General features: G+C 39.8%; 1 protein-coding gene across 11 annotated transcripts in view; it reads right to left on the bottom strand.

Moving 5' to 3' along the window:
* The window catches only part of ADAM22 (ADAM metallopeptidase domain 22), a 221,584-nt gene that overhangs the window by 9,975 nt on the left and 194,970 nt on the right, over window positions 1-16,639 (bottom strand). For 2 of the 11 annotated variants that reach the window (XM_045194376.3, XM_053926447.2), the window contains 4 exons: window positions 11,010-11,110; window positions 10,617-10,683; window positions 8,273-8,383; window positions 207-330 (listed from right to left, as the gene is read on the bottom strand). In XM_045194376.3, the coding sequence (XP_045050311.2) occupies window positions 207-330; window positions 8,273-8,383; window positions 10,617-10,683; window positions 11,010-11,110 (403 nt within the window). Of the gene's footprint in view, window positions 1-206; window positions 331-5,976; window positions 6,064-8,272; window positions 8,384-8,425; window positions 10,442-10,612; window positions 10,684-11,009; window positions 11,111-13,451; window positions 13,647-16,639 lie in introns of those variants that run through there. The other 9 variants (XM_045194380.3, XM_045194382.3, XM_053926450.2 and 6 more) reach the window with 8 other exon arrangements.

Here is a 16,639-nt window from a genome sequence, read left to right on the forward strand (position 1 = left end):
TATTTCTAGAATTTATCAATGCAGTGATTAAACTAATTTGCAAATATAAACCTAGCCCCAAAGCCCCAAGAATCCTGTATTTTTCAAAAAAATTTTTCTTTTGCTTATGAACAAAGAAGGCAAAAGAGTCCTTTTTAAAAAACATGAACTCAAAGATCAATGATAACAACTGAGGACATCAGCATAAGGAAGACGTTCTCACGTACCCGGGCACTTTGTCGGTTCACTTTCTTCTCCTCGTCGGGAAGTGGGGGCATTGGGTAGGGGTATTTTCTGCTGGAGGCAATAGACCCAGTTGATGAAGAAGGAGACTTGGCAGGAGATAAAGTCCTGAGGCGTTGAGAACACATGGAATAAATATTATGCGATGGCATAATACCTTTTGCAAATAACTGAAAAGTGGGTTCAGAACAAACCCTCTGATTTCTACTTTCACAGGCCACTACTGCACAGGGCTAGCTACTGGGAGATAATCTGTCATTCGCAACACTGGAATGCTGGAATTTTATCTTCCTAATTTCATAACTGCAATGGATTGTTTAAATGTTAGTACACAGAATCATACTTTCAACTAGAAAGCCAAGAATGAAGTTTCCTATAGAACAGAAAGCTAAAGTGGAGAAGGGGTAATATTATTCTAAGAGCTCATAATGGTAAATTAAGTATACAACACCTCAATATTCTGCCTTATTTTTACCACTTACAATAAAAACTATTTTTGGCATACTTATTCCAATTATATTATTAAGGTCCCCAAATACAATTGCTATGATTATTAGTTTGCTAAGTTCCATACCAATTCACACAAAACTCATGCATTCGGAGGCCACTGTGTTAGTTGTGAAAGAACAAAGGCAAGTACGGAGATTTTAATAATAAATTAGTAAACATGCAAGCAGTAAGGAGTGCAGAGTTCCAGCCAAACAGAGTCTGATGAGAACATACAGAAATGGTCTGATTAGTCCCTGCAGTCTGCATGTCTGCACAGGGGAGGATTCTAGGCCGTGGGAGTGGACCTTGACAACTCATGTAGGGTACACTCGGTATGCCAATAAGGGAGCTATACTCTGGAGTTTTGCTAAACCAAAACAAACACAATATGACAAGACCCCTTCCTATTTGGATAACACGTTCTCTCCATCATGGAGTTATTCCATATGAAAGCTCTCTGGAAGCTCTTGATGTATCATGCTGTTCTAGTTTGATTCTGCATGTGCAGTGGTAATATCTGGGACTAAACTGAGCACAGTGGAAAAGCCCATATTTGCCATCTTGTCTTTAAAGTTAAAAAAAATAAACAGCTGAGCGGGAAAAGTGTGAAGCCACGCCATACAATGGAAAAGAGATGCGGCGACTCGGAGGTAGCTATCCGTTCACAAATGCCACCACTTCGCATCCACGACTCCTCAGTTCCTGCTGCAAGGTGGTAATGACCCACACCACCGATCTGCTTACCCTGCACTGTGGAGTAGAAGTACCTATCTCGCTAGACTGCACCTCATCTGCATCCTGCGAGTGCCTGACTCAGCCAGGGAGAGCTGGGGGTGAGCGATATGAGGCAGGGGAAGATCTGGTGCCCACACTGCAGAACCGCATAAAGGTGTCTGTTTTCTCCCTCGTTTTAAATTTTAGTCCCCACCCATTTTTATCCTTTGCTCTGGGTCTGACAGAGTTTTCAAATGGTTCTATTTTATGGACACTGAATACAAGCTAATGTTTTAAAGTAACTCTTCCTGCAAATCCTGAGATAGAAGTGAACATTTTCAATCAAGTGTAAGAATCAAGAGTGATTCAGTCTACTTTTAATCTGTAATCCCTAATGTTCCCTCTGTTTTTGGAAAATGTCCAGGACCACTGCTCAGTGTGAACCTGTCAGAATCTTCTGGGGGTTTGACCTCTCTCGTGTTAACGCTCTCCACTGCGGAGCAGGTGGGTAGATCGAAGAATATGAGTACTTCAAATCCTCTAAGGCAATGGACTACGGCGTATTTTTCTAATTCAGCATGTATAGAATAATGATTTTCAAAGTATGGCTATGATCTTTAGTAAACAAATTCAGCATGTATAGAATGAGGACAAACTTTTTTATTTAGATATTTAAGTACATCTTTCTAAAACAAAGGACGTTAACCTCGATTTGGATTTTTAGCCTACTCACTACTGACAAGATATCCAAGTTCAAGCAAGCTAGTCAGGTACACCAACAAATAACTACTTCTCAGTTACGTTAGGGCCTCACGCAAGACAAGTCGGATTTGCTGCAGTACATGTGTCTTCAGCATGAGCCATTAGCTTAGAGCTTCAAAGTCACGCCAGCCATCCGCTTGGCCATGGGTCGCAATGACCAGCTTCGTACACGTACACGGCCATGCCAACGAGGACGGCCGAGAGTCCAGTCTTCCCTTCAAATGTCTTTCCATGGCCCAAGCCAATACTGACTTAAAACAAAAGGGGAGGTATTCTCCAGAACCCCAGAGAAATTGCACTTACACTACTTCTCACAAAGACGCACTAGTTAACCAACACTTGGACCCTGAAGGGCAGAGAAACCAAGCAGGACAGTTTTAGCTGGGGCAGGGGCCTGGGGCCCTGGAGTCTGGGGGAGTGGTGCAGTGCCACAGCATAACGGGGATTCTCTTGGGGGGATGGAGAGCACCACAGCAGGAGTCCAAGTAAGAGGAGAGAATATGATGGGGTCAATTATAATTAGTTTAGAGAAAACAAAAACAAATGTAACAATTCTCACAAATGTTCAATGTATTTCTTTAAAACCACGTCTGGGCTGTGTTCTGACCCTGGTGGTTCCAATTGCTTTCCTGAAACCCGGTGCCAGCCCAGCTCACTCACTTGTAATCTTTGGAAAAATGCTAACCACATCATCACTGTGTGTTTGTAAACCATCATAGCCATGGTGGGTGTCATTTAGAATTACATAGTGCAAGCGTGTCTGTGTGCCATGGATGTTGGTGTATCTCGGGGCTACATCAGCCCTCTAGCCTGCCTTTAGTGCATATGCCTGCAAGGCCAATCCCAGTTCCCTTCTGCCTCCTGAGACCAGGCAAATACCAGGCCTGTCAAACACAGGGAACGCAGGTCCACCTCTTGACTGTGTGCCTATCCAAATTTGATAGTAGCCTAATCCAGAATGATTTATAAAATGTCCTAGGATAGAATGTAAATAGTCCCTGTCCACCGGGCTCTTTTAGGTCACTGCAGCGAAATGGAAGGAGGACAGGCTTTGGAGGCATTTGGAGCCTGGCTCGTAACTCCGGCCCTGACACTGGCTGTGCTACCTTGAGCTACTCGTTGTGCCTCAGTTTCCTCCATCCGCAGAAAGGGAATAAGAATGCCTACCTCTCATGATGTTGTGAGAAGTAAAGGTACATGGTATATACTCAATACGTGACAGTTAATAAATTTCTTTTCAGAGTTACAGCATGTTCCATAAGGTCATGGAAGTGCACTCAAAATCCATTGATAAGGTGAGTAAGCAACTGGATAACACCCCAGAGTAAGGATGCCTCCAGAACTTGTAGAGCACTGTCGCCAAGGGAACTACCTCCGGGATCTAGTTGTGGGGAGACGATTCTCTTGCCCTGACCTCACCTGCTCCTGCCTAATGTCCTGCATGTCCGCCCACAATTTGAGCAACTGCCTTCATACGAGCACTGGGGAAGGGAGCACAGCTGAGGCCCTCTGGTCCCTCAAAGTCTTTTGGGGTTTACTTTTCTTTTTGTAGTGATGTGGATACCACATTTTAAAATGCTGAGCTGTATTTTGGGCCAGTTCCCTGCCTTCGCAAAGTCCCCACAGGGTGATTAGCAAAGTGACCTCTGCCCTCATTGGCGGTTCTGGCGGGAGAGAGAATCCCGAGTGGCCTGGTGGCAGATGGAGCAGGCCCGAGCTTAAGCATGGGGTTGGCAAAGAAGATGGCCAAGCTGCGGAAGCACCTGGGCCTCCAAAGTGAGACTTGGCTTGGGTGGAGAGTGGATGAAATTCTTACTGTTGTATTAGAATCATTGTGTTACAAGACCTGAGAGAGCTCAATTATTCACCACTTCCATAGAAATTTTGTGTTGATTTTCAAGTCTGAGCAGTGTAACGCTTAACAACCCCCAAAATGACAGGTAACTTATAACCCTCCGCTGAATTATATCTAGCCTTTGAACACAAATATGGATCTTCAATAATTAATTCTTAATGTGACTATCCACCAAAGACACCCGCATTCATACAAAGAGAGGAGATCAAGGAACCCTCTTAAACTGCCCTTGCGGCTTTGCACGTGCAACTGGGGGCGCTAAAGCATTTCCCCATCCAAACTGCGCGTAGTCACGTGGCTTCTGGGCAGACCTGGGCGTCGGCTTGAAAAAATGTGAACTCTTCTCTGGGAGCCACACAAACCACTCAGCTCACCCAGGGGAGGTGCATCAACTCTTCCTGGGTACCATTTCATTAGTTGTTGCGACAAAAGGGCTAAGCCCATTTAGGTATAAAAGCCCTGGTCCACACAGGACCAAAGTCATTCTGTTTTAGTTCCATGACTGATCCGAATTACAATCTGCCCACAAGCCTGAGGAAGACAGAAAGGAGAAATGGGACTGCAGGTGCGCCAAGATTCCAAATAACGTTCAAAACCATCTTACCTGTCTTCCTGACGTTGGCCATCTTGGGAGCTACAGGTGAGGGTGTGATGTTTGAATGTGAGTGTGTGTGCATGAGGCTCAGTGGAAAGTGGTATAAGCAGAGGGACAGGGCAGGAGGCCACGGTGGGGCACAGAAGCAGGGTATATTTCTGTGAGCAGGCAGGGGTTATGCTTTCCCTGGGCGTATGCAGATGCACGGGTCCAATTAAAATGCAGTAAGTCTAATCATTTTCTCAAACTATACACATCTAAACTAAATGGTACACAGGAAGAGAAAGCCCACCTTATATGGGTGCTGAGAGTTAAATTCACATATATACTTTGATATCTGTTAAATGCTGACCCAAGTTGTGGCAATAAATAATCTGAAAGCTTATTGTTATGTTCAGAAGAGGAAACAGTTCAGTCTATATTTCTTCTTTATGGTAACTGTCGCACAGGAGTCAGGTATACAGCAGACATTTATCTCTAGGAAGTCACTCTGATATTATGAAGAGTGAAAAAATGCCATTAAGCTCTTGGAAATTCTCTTTGACTTCTAATGTTACACAGAGCTGCAGTGACTTCAGTAAATACGCTAGTTTCTTAAATGTACAGAGACTCTATCTGCTTGTTTGTGAATCAAGAACATGTCTCACATCTGCTTGGTGTTCTAGCTGAAGTGTTAGACATGACATTTTTTATTGGAATGAAAAGTTCCTTAGGTTCGCTGAGAAGCTGCGAAACAACGGTCAGTGCGGCCCCTCTCCGGGAGCCAACGGGTGCGCTGAACAGGTGAAAACCACACTCAGTTCATACACTCTCCTGTGGCCAATACTCTCTCAATAACGGTCAAGTTCCAGCACATCACTGTTTTTACTCGAAGTAAAATTCCACTAATTGCATTTAGTTTCCATGCTTTTCCTTGAGTTTTCGTATGCACTATGCACTCTTAAAGCGGTAAGTAGGAAAAATGCACTATGGAATCACTAAATTCTAGAAAATAAATTACTCGGGTTAATAGTGCTTCTTCATTAGTGGAAAGGATGTTTCATGCCCATAGAACACTACATAGCATAAAATGAAGAGAAAGCTACTAAAAAGCTCAAGATGGTGATAGGGACATGCACTAATGGCAACCCTTTCAAATGGCTTCATTTGAAACATTCAGAAAAGAACTGGACTTGATCATGAAACCAAAAACATAGATCAAAAGGCAGCAAAGAAACAAGGTCCCTTTCCACCTCGGGGAACTTGTATTGGGAGATACAAGATAGAGAGCCAATCACACTACAGTATTTGTATGTGCTGGGAAAGTTTGAAAAGGATATAAAATTAATTTGTAAAATACCTAAAGTATGGTCCTTCAGTGTTTTTATTCACATCTTCTACCCACTTAGCTACATTATAGTCTCTTTTGAACCATGGGTTTAAATACCTGCAGAAAGCAATGGAAGGAACAAAGAAAGCAGAACAAGATAGAAAATCTGAAAATACACAGCACAAGCTTAGCAAGGATGTTCTTCACCCTCCAAATGCAAGTGACCATGGCAAATAAACCAGGATGGGTGCTGGGTGAGTATGAGGCAGTCTATACAATCACGTGAGGGCAAACGCAGCTACAAGGCCCAAGGCATTCTGGAACGTACTCCACATTTCAGGAAAGCCTTCCCAGTGGCTTCCCTAAGTGACAAAGGAGCTCCCTGTCAATCACAGTTCTGTCAGCAATCCCATTCACCCACCTCCATAGTGGCATTTTCCAGGCCACCTCTCATTTGGCTCCTTGATTTTCAAATGATAACAGTGCTTTCTGAGAACACTGAGCTGGCCGCAATTCCAACCTGGTGTTTGGGCCTATACCCCCACACACAATTAAAAGGAGCAAACTTCTCAAAGTTCTCATTCCAGTATGAAAGGAAAGATTTTACATGGCCTTTGTCTTTCTCCTGACAGCAGATCCCAAGCTGGAATTAACAAGACAGGTGCTCCAAGTGGCTCTATAAGGAGCAGAAAAGGTCCCACCCTTCTGATCCTGGAGCCCCAACGCACATTAAGTGTGGTCCAGACAGGCCTCCGTGATCTTGAACCCAGGTTTTGTAACTGAGGTGCAGCCGCAGTGTTCCTTCCTCGTCTTCGTGCACTCCAGACTACAGGCTCCTGTGTCCATTGTGAAGGGGCCCTCAGAAGTTGCCTTCTGAGAGTCTGAACACCAGGTGAGCGATTGCCAGCCAATAATAAAGACCTTAGTTATCATTTCCCTGATGGATCTGGCCAAGTCTCCATCAGAATTACTGCACAAAGGAAAATCTTAAAGGTAATAAAATTGGGAGTGCAAGGTTTTTGTTTTTTTCAGAGTTTCCTTTTATTTTTACCCTGGGAGCCAAGCAAGAGTACATCCCCTTAGAATTTTCTCTTTTAAAACAGATACAGATTCAACAAATTCAGTCTTGGAGGAACTGGGAGGTTTTACTGAGTTTTCTCATTTGAAAAGTAACTTCTAGAAACACTATAGGCAATAAAGATCCAAGCTCTATAAAACTTCTCAAGTTATTTAGAAATAAACCAGGGGAAATTATAAAATATAGTATTTGTGATTAAAGTTCGCTTCTTTCCTCCATATTTGGTTTTAGTTTGTAAGTCCATTTAAATCAAGACTATATTTCTACAGTTACATGAACAAATTAGATTATTTTTTCCATAGTCCTTTTCCTCGTTTTGGGCTATAACAGTGGTATGTCACAAAATGAATTCATGAAGTTACCTCCCCCCAGGGAAGGGTGGGGTACTTTATATGCTTATAAGACCATTTTTGCTGAGATAGTGTCACCTGACTCAGGAGCAACTCACAGTACTTTTGCCTTTAGCCACAATCATTGCCAACTTGTGCTTTTCACAGAGATAGCCAATTAAAACTTGCATAAATATTTCCACTGAGACTCCAAACAAAAAGAAAAAGTCAAAAAGCAAGTGCAGCCACAGATGAAGACTAGTGAATGCTCTGGCCTGGGGGAAACCATAGAAAAAGCCCATGCAGCTGTTGTCATCGGTGAAACATAGCCACACAGCAAACTGAATCACCCACAGGCAGTTGGCCACATCCACGAGGAGACATGTGTTCCTTTCACTGACAATCTTAGCAGCTCAAAGGACTGGTACCATGGCTGTTCCATGAAACATACAGCCATATGGCTTGACTTGCACGTGATGGACCTCTTCCTCCATCTCATGGAGCATCTCAGAAGGCTGTGTTCACTTCACTAGAGGTCACTGAAGGGACCTCTCAATTGTTGTTCCTTCTGGGGATCTGCCATGAAAGTGTCTTTACAGGGGGCTTCCTAATATCCCCAGTCGTGGTGGCTGGAGTGATGGGATTTTATCGAACCGCTATAAACCTGCCTATGTGGTTTGACTTGGCTTGTAGCGCAACATGCAAAAAAAATAAAAAATGCATTAGACAGGATAGGAGAGCTCTTTGCGTTCTCCAGGATGGAAAGGCAGAGGAAAATTAGCTGGTGCTGGCTGGACCAGGACCCCTTGTGAGCAGACGTTGCGGGGTCAGAGATCAAATGACCCTGCTCTCAGCCAAGGGAGGGACTCGGAGGGAAATTAAGTGGCAGCCCAGAATGAAGGGGCAGGTGGAGACTGACCTGTGATCCCGACTCCCTGTCTGGGGGCTGTCAGAGCCCCCTGGGTTTATGCCTTGGGATGGGACTGTCTGGGCGAGGGAGTGCCCAGGCTCAGGTGCTTGGGGCTCCCTCCTGTAAAAACACAATATATAATACAGAGTCTAAGCCAAAAACTTTTTTTTTTTTTTTTACATCATGTACAACAGTGAGGAAGATGCGAAAGCTTTCAGGGGAAAAACAACACATTAAACAAAGATATTTTATGCTGTCAGTTAGCAGAGTATGCATTCTGTGGTGCACGTTTTAATTCGTGTCCTGATGTCTCATCCTCCTTTGGGATGATGAGATGCTAAAAGGAGTGTTGGAATAATAGGCCTGATAATACCTCTTAGTCTAAAAAATAAAGAAAGGTGTGCTTGTCCAGGGCCATTCTGCTCCTCGTACTGTCACACAAATGACGTTGTTACATCAGAAGCAAATAGGATTATTTAAGAAATATGGAGAGTGTAAAAAGACACCTGTCGACATAATTCTCGATATGCTATGTATTAGTATTCCTTTTAAGAAAAATACATAGCGTCTGTACTATGTGGTACGTGGAAATGTGAGAACAGTGGTCAGCGTCATGGGCCTGTCTCTACTTAGGTGACACGAGAAATGTGACTCCAATCTGAAAGTCTGAAAAATCTGAGGGAGTCCTTAATATTTCCTTTTTGCAAAGATAATTCCATTATTAAATATTATTACTGAATTATCTCACAGGCAAGATGTCTCAAGGGCTATTTAGTAGCACAATATTGATCATATGATATGAATGGGAATTTTACAGAAATTTTTTTTTAAAAGTAGTGATTACTCTAAACAATACTGTTATGAATCTTGCTAAATACCAAGTACTCTTGGGGTCCTAAACTCATAGCTTTAATATAAAGATTGGATTTTTTTTTATTTAGGAGTTTTTAAAGCTTCATCATAGGAAATGCTGTTAAGAACACTAAGCAGTAGGAAATGGACGTTCTGAAGAACATTTTGCAGTTGTATCTGCACTGTCCCGAGCAGCTGAGATAAGCTAAGGAGCTCGTACCAGGTGACCTCATGCAAAACAAATCAAACAACATTCCAAGAAGAGTTTATCCACAATGAGTCCTAAAGCATCCAAGCACTTTGGGAATGTGTAAGATAAACTCTAACAGATTAGGTATTTATGATGGAGTTCTATGGCGCCATTCTGGACCATGCAATGGTATCACTTGAACCTATCTATTGTTTCTATGCTAAAATGTCCCCTAATAAACTTTACAAGCCACTTATAAGAAAGTACCAACAGCAGAAAGGTCCGAATTTCAGGGCAATGCTATTGTCCTGGACTCAGAAAGGCAGGGGATATGATGGGAAAGCTAACGTAAGTTTCTGACAAGCAGTTAACAAATACCTGCTATTGACATTTTTAAAAACTATTTAGGCATAAAGAAGCAAAACCAATCCTGGGAATAATAACTAGTACTGCAGTCAGATAACAGTAAAAAAAATTTTGATGGGTCCAAAAAGTTTGGTTAACTAAAACCTGGTGGCAAGGTCCAGAAGGATGGCAAGGATGTGCTTTATTACGTGATGGGAGATAAGGGTTTGGGGAAGGTGGGTTTTGCTTGTACTTATATTAAGTGGAGAAACAAACAAAAAATGTGCATGGTGTTTACCTCATTATAAATGACTTAAATGTAACTTCAGACCCAATCCCCAGTTTAAAAAAAATGAGTGGCTATCAGTCAAAATGGATAGTGTTGCATTTAGTGACAATGATTCCGTTAAAGAGCAAGTTTAGGCAAAAGACCTTTTAAATGTCCTCAGAAGGAAAATTTAAAAGGGAAACTAATTCCATGAGTCTGAGAGAATGCTTAGATGGCAGCCAGGAGGCCTCAGAGCAGTGGCTTCACACCGTGAGCAGTATTAGGTTCTGGACGGTGGGGATTGCCCCCTGATGCTTCCAGGCTGTGTGAATACTGGGGAGAGGAAGGGTGAGCCCTCTGCAATGGCTGGCCCCCCGGGTGATGAGAAGAAAGGAATGTTATCAAAATTCCCTTCAAACGGAACCAAGACACCACAATGGCAGGTTACTGGAGGAAAAGCCTGCACAAGGGCGAGACCCCCGGCTATCAGTGAGTATTGGTTTGGGCACAGTTGCGGAGATGCCTATGTAAAAGAGAAAAGCCATGGTTAATTTTAAAATAGCAAAAAAAGAATCGAAAGACAAAACTAAGACCAGAGGCACGGTTTACAGTTCTTTGATGACCTGGTTAATTAACTCTTCACACTCTAACTGCACAGGACCCTGGAACGCCTTTTTCCATTAGAGGTTCAGACTTACTCAGTTGAATTAGACCGAGGTCTAAATCTTTTGCCTCTGATTTTCTTTCTGTTGCCTCCCAGGTTACCTGAAAAAAAGACGGTTTATAGGTAGATTTGCATATAAGTTAAAAATCACCATATGTTTAATTACATGGTATTTCCAGTGGGTATGATTCACATCCAGCATCATCACCCAGAGGGCAGCCTTTTCCATGTGTCTGGTGCCCTGGTGCTATCAAATCCCATCATTTCCCATCCAAGAAAAAATAACCGAACTCATAATAAATGCCCTCCTGTCTACTGGGAGGAGAGCTAAAGAGCTTACAGAAAAGAACATGTCTTTACAACCAGGGACCACAGAATATAGAACTTGAGTTATGAGGACAGACGGACTCAGAACGCCACCCTATACCTTGCCAAGAGTTACTTCGAGGTCGCCCATTTTCACAGATGTCTGCAATATGTTTTGTGTCTGGAATCCTTTCACTCCAAGAATGAGAGAGCCCATTTGACCTGAAATTGAAAATGTGTACATAATGTTCACAAATATAATCAAATGAATGTTTAGAAATCATAAGCAAGATTTCTAAGCATTGCTGTGCATAAATAAAATAAATCAAGAAAGAAAAATCTGAAATGAAAGAATGAACAGAACATGAAAGTCTTCATGAAGAAGGCAGAATTACACAACATTCAATTTAAGAAAAGTCAAATACAATGGAACCCCATTATTATAGCTTATAAAGGAAAAGTATCAGGATACAAGGCAAGCCAGTTACATTCCTCGGAACACAACTACATACAGCAAATTCACTACATGTTTCGGTTATGCAACCCAAACAGCAGTTATAATGGGGTCCCACCATAGATGTTTCTTAATTGTAAAGCAATGGTTTCCATTCAAATATTATGACAACATGGACTTGTAAGAGATTTCATTAAGATTTGCTCTATTTAACCTGACTAACCTTTATCAAAGTAGTATTTAGTTTTTCTTTAACAGTAACATTTTCTTAGCATTGGCATTTTCTCCACATATGTGGCTCCCCAGGACATAGCACTGTTAGTTAATCGCCCAATAACCGAACCGAATCGGATGTTGTCGGGGAAGTAACTCCCACGAGGCCCGTGCGTGTACCACTTAGCCCTCCCGCTGTTCGTGTCCTGCCGCCTTTAAATAGACTGTCTGCGAGAAGCAAAACTTCCACACCTACCTTGAGCCACATGAGAAACATATTTTAACAAATTACATATACTTAGGATAAGTCACATAATTTGATACAATTTTTAACTGCTTAAAAGTCATAACCCATTATTGAGATTTTACTAAAATCTGGAAATTACTCAAATCAATATTTTAAACTCTTCTTGGGTAACTTTAGAAAACAGCACTGTACTTAAAATCTTTTCCATATATCATTCCAGTTAATGCTAATATTGAACCTTCTACTAATGAAAGAATATAAATGGAACTCAGAACAATTATTATATATTAATTCCCCAGATTGGAACTTTTTCAACATCATTTGCTAATTAAGAATGATGCCTATTTTGTACAGAAGGACAACAGAAATTCTGATGAAATCCACTGATTTCTCCACTTATTTACCATATTATTTACTTTGAAATTTAATATTTGGCCAAGAAAAAATTCATATGCTGAGAGAATTTAAGTAAATCTTATTCTGTTAGCCAAAAGGCCTCTAATAAATTTTTAAAAATAACTTTTTGAACGTCCTTCCACAGAACTGTACTCCTCATGCAAAAACTAGTATTTTTACTTTTGCTTTAAGCTATGTTAATTGAGTAAAAACACCTCTTCGTGCTTAAGACAGTTCCACATGGAGTTCCCAGATCTCTGTGTGGAACTAATTTCTTCTATTCTCTTTCCTGATTGTTTATAAAGAGTGAAACCCACCGCAGAATTTTTACAGATGATTCACTCTATTTAGAACTCCAGAAGAGATGATCTTTCTTTCAATAAACTAGCAATCTCCCTTTCTTCAACCTACAAAGTAAGAACTACACCCCAAGTAATACACGGGGCTACCAATCATTTTTCCTATACATTACACCCCTACCAACAACTTTAAAGAAACTCTCCGCAGGAAAATTTTAGCATCCTTCAATGAATGTCTCATTTTCTTTAGGAATGTCTTCTTTCCTAAAACATTCAACTACTTATTTCTTCTATCAGCTCATTTGATTAAGCAAGTATAAAGCATGCAGAATTTTAAGTGGTGTTATACACCTTAAAATCCTGGAGCAATACAGCATCAAAGTTTAAGACATAGAAATAATATCTTAACCCCACCCACAATATTATAAGACTTGCAAACATTAAATATACTTAAATTAATTTGGCCACCAAGCTCTAAGTCATAAAGTCTAGAAATAATCATTCCAGGCATAAAAGGCAAAATCATAATATTCAAATATATGATTCACAGAGAAGCAATCTTTTTTTCACAGCAAGCGTAGCTTTTAATATATTTAAAATTTAAGAAATATTCAACGTAGCATTCATATTACTGATTTATTTTAACAACTACTTTTATTGAAGCATGGCAGTAACCTTTTTCTTTGACTACCAAACATGACATAAAGCTCACCATTTAAAAATATTGTGAAATACTATGTACAGTTTCTGAAGCCACATAAGCTAGACTGAAAAACCCCAGGGTTTCCATATAGATTTAATGTTACTCGTTTTGTTTTGTTTTGTTTCATTTGGATTTCTGGTCTGATTCGTTAGACAAGTGGTTCTGAGCATATGGCATTTTGAATCAGAGTAATCAAAGAACAAAGGATACTATTTTTCAACATTCAAGAAAGAAGGAAGAAGTAATCAAACCTGCTGCAAAATAATGAAATGTTCTGACTAATGGAATAATGTGTGATGGAACAGGTAGAAATCTGAAAATGCGACAGAAAAGCAGACCTCTTCTTAGAACTAGATGCTGAGTTTGTGCTGACTCCAGGAGGGGTGTCGCTATAAAAAGAGTCGCCATCTCCAGGCTTTTTTACATAATCTCCCTGGGGCAACTGTCTAAGGCATAATAAACATTTCAGAGTCAGAAAACAAGACACACACATGAACACAGACATATACAAATATTATTTTAGGAAAAAAGAGGTAGGAGTAATGATCTACATGAATCAAATCTATAACAACACATAAAATTATTAATAAGTGTGACAAGTTAAAGTCATCCTAGAGATCAGAAATGCAATCGCTGTGGTCTCTGCAGTCTGAGGAATAAGCTTTGCTTCCAAAGAATATATGAAAAGATGAAGTTTTTCATTGTAACTGCATTATACGTAGAGATGTTAACTGCAGCTTTGTCTCAAAAAAAAAAAAAAGAAGAAAAGAAAAAGAAAAACGGTGCTGAGGGAGCCGTGTTGGGACAGACAGTCCTTGCCCAGATATGACATAGTTTTTTTCACTCCAGTGAATAAACTGTTCATGATTCTAAACATTCTGTAATGTAACTTTGGTCTTTTAAAAAGCTGATGGATCTCTAAGCTATGTTCTATAATTTAATGCAAATAAATTCTTATTAGAATTCTCTGTTCGATTTGGAACTTCCCTGTTAACAGAAATATGAATAAATTGAAAAAGATTCAAAGGTGAGTCAAAAATATAATTCTAAAACTGCACAGTAGAATATGTAAAGGAAGATAAGTTAGCAAGAGGAAGGGTGGAAAGAAGAGCTGAATTATTTGATGAGACTACAGAAGGACATTTATAGGTAGTTGGTGGGTGACCACAGTTCTCTATCTCCACTGCGGGGGTTCAACAAGGGAAAATCCGCATGCTACTGACTCTCCTTGCTCTGGTACTGATTGAATTAAGATTGGAACAGATTCTTAGTACTTCCTCTCAAGGAATAGGGTGGATTCAGCCCTCCTTCCTCAGTTGCTAATCTGATCATGTGCCAGTGCATGGTTGCCAAGCAGCCAACTGAATCAAAAACCTGATTCGGTTCCATTCAGTGCTATTGTTGGAGGTATCACGAAGTAGTGCTGGATGGAGAATCTTAAACAGAGTTGCACTGAAATAGGTCTCCATCAATGGTACACATTTGCGAATTCCTTTCTCATTGGGTTTTTCCTTAGTTCCTATTCTAGTCACAGTTATTTGCTGATATTAAATTCTATCTAAAATATGTAACTTTCAGATGTTTTAAGTGTTTAAAATACTTGGTCATTCACTCTTCTGACTTATTGAATATCCTAGCTCATATTATTTGAATCCTATATATGTATTCATACATCTTCACAAATCTAAAGATTTTTCAGCTGATATAAAGCATATATATTATTTGTGTAATTAAATCTACTCCTCCCCTTTAAAGAATTTCTCATTAAATTTGTAAGACTAATCTTAACCTATAATTCTTTTATACATAATCCTTCAAAATACTTTTAACCCTGTAAGTGACTTCAACGCATAATTGTAATCTTTCGTTTTCCTGGTTCATTATGAAACATTTTTATAAAAAATAATATAGTTCCCCCATATTTATAGTGTTAATAATATAGGACAAATATATCTTCTCATGCAAGAGATATTTAATTTATGCAATTATATTTTCTTTCTCACCTCCTCTCAGTAAAATAGTCTATCGATGCTTGGAAAAACGCTCTCACTAAAATCAAAGTCCAAAGGAAACTTCGCTTTTGCATCATATTCATCATCCCCATCAACGTCCCCATCCACATCACATTCCCAATAATAATTTGTATGGTTAACAACTCGTTTTGGTCACTATTACCTATAATGATAATCTTTCCAAGCTGAGGAGATGTGCTTCACTAAATTCTAATTAAGTCAAGACAAGTTCCAACTACATGTGACCTTTCCCAATAATTAATTCCCCCAAATGACATGGTTCTGTCATTTAGGCATTTCCCAAGGCCTCGCTGGGCTGGTAGCACAGTCTCAAATGTCCTGCTTCTCAGAGTGGGGGGGTGGGGGCCCGTTGTGTTTGTATTTTAATTGAGCACATTTTACCACTCCCTCAGCGTAATTTCTCAGTAGTTGTACATAATCACCTTTTAAACATCTTAAATGCTGAACATATCATAAACTGTGGACTTCAGTCAGAGGGTTGGAAGGGAGTTTAAGTTCAATGAATTTCTGGCCACAGCCTTGTTTTTATCATCCCAGGTAGATTAGATTCTTACCTGTCTAAAACGTGAAGTCTCCAAAATACAGAAACTACTTTGCATTCTTAAAATTCTGTTGGTAATACAGGTAACTTTTTCCACATAGTAAATGCATAAAAATGTTAATGATTATTAATTTTGTTAAAGATCTCAAGAATAATTTTTAAGTGTCTAGAAATTTACCCTTCTCAATATCCATTATACATTATAACAAATCTACTTCTTCTTGTTTAACCTTCAGTGAAGATAGAAAATATCAGGTCTCCATGATAAAGAAAATAACATTTCATCATTTGTTATACAAGATCATAAATGGCCAACTACACGATCTCTTTAAATTTTTTTTAGATTGAATTTATTTTTCTAGTCTTTATGGCTTCCTTCCTAAATTTTGGTGGTTGCACAGAATTTTGGAATCTAGACCACATTAAGTGGCCTGACCAGTGTTAAGTTTTACGATGGGAAAATTATGTCAGATTCCCTATATTACCTGTAAGGATCTTAGACATATGCATGAACTTTTAAAACAATAACCAAAAAGAAAATAAAAGCTTACTTAAATTCTTTTTATTAAAAAAAATGATCCCTGTTGTTAGGGAAGTCTGATCTTTCCTAAAGGGTCCATTGAACCATAATATTTAACTTAATAATTCTTGCATACATTCAAAGTGAACACAATGAAAAAAATTGAATTAAGTCTTAATCTTCAATCTGAAGAAGCATTTCTCCAGTGCTTTGTCAGTGTCTGGGCTGTCTGTTATTGAAACTATTACTTCACTGTTTTAAGAAATATTGTGCAATGTGTACCAAGTCACACTGACAGATGCACGACTATCGCTGAAATCATAATATAAAAACAAACTAAGAAAG

This window comes from Desmodus rotundus, chromosome 6 (assembly GCF_022682495.2).
Source record: "Desmodus rotundus isolate HL8 chromosome 6, HLdesRot8A.1, whole genome shotgun sequence".
NCBI lineage: Eukaryota > Metazoa > Chordata > Mammalia > Chiroptera > Phyllostomidae > Desmodus > Desmodus rotundus.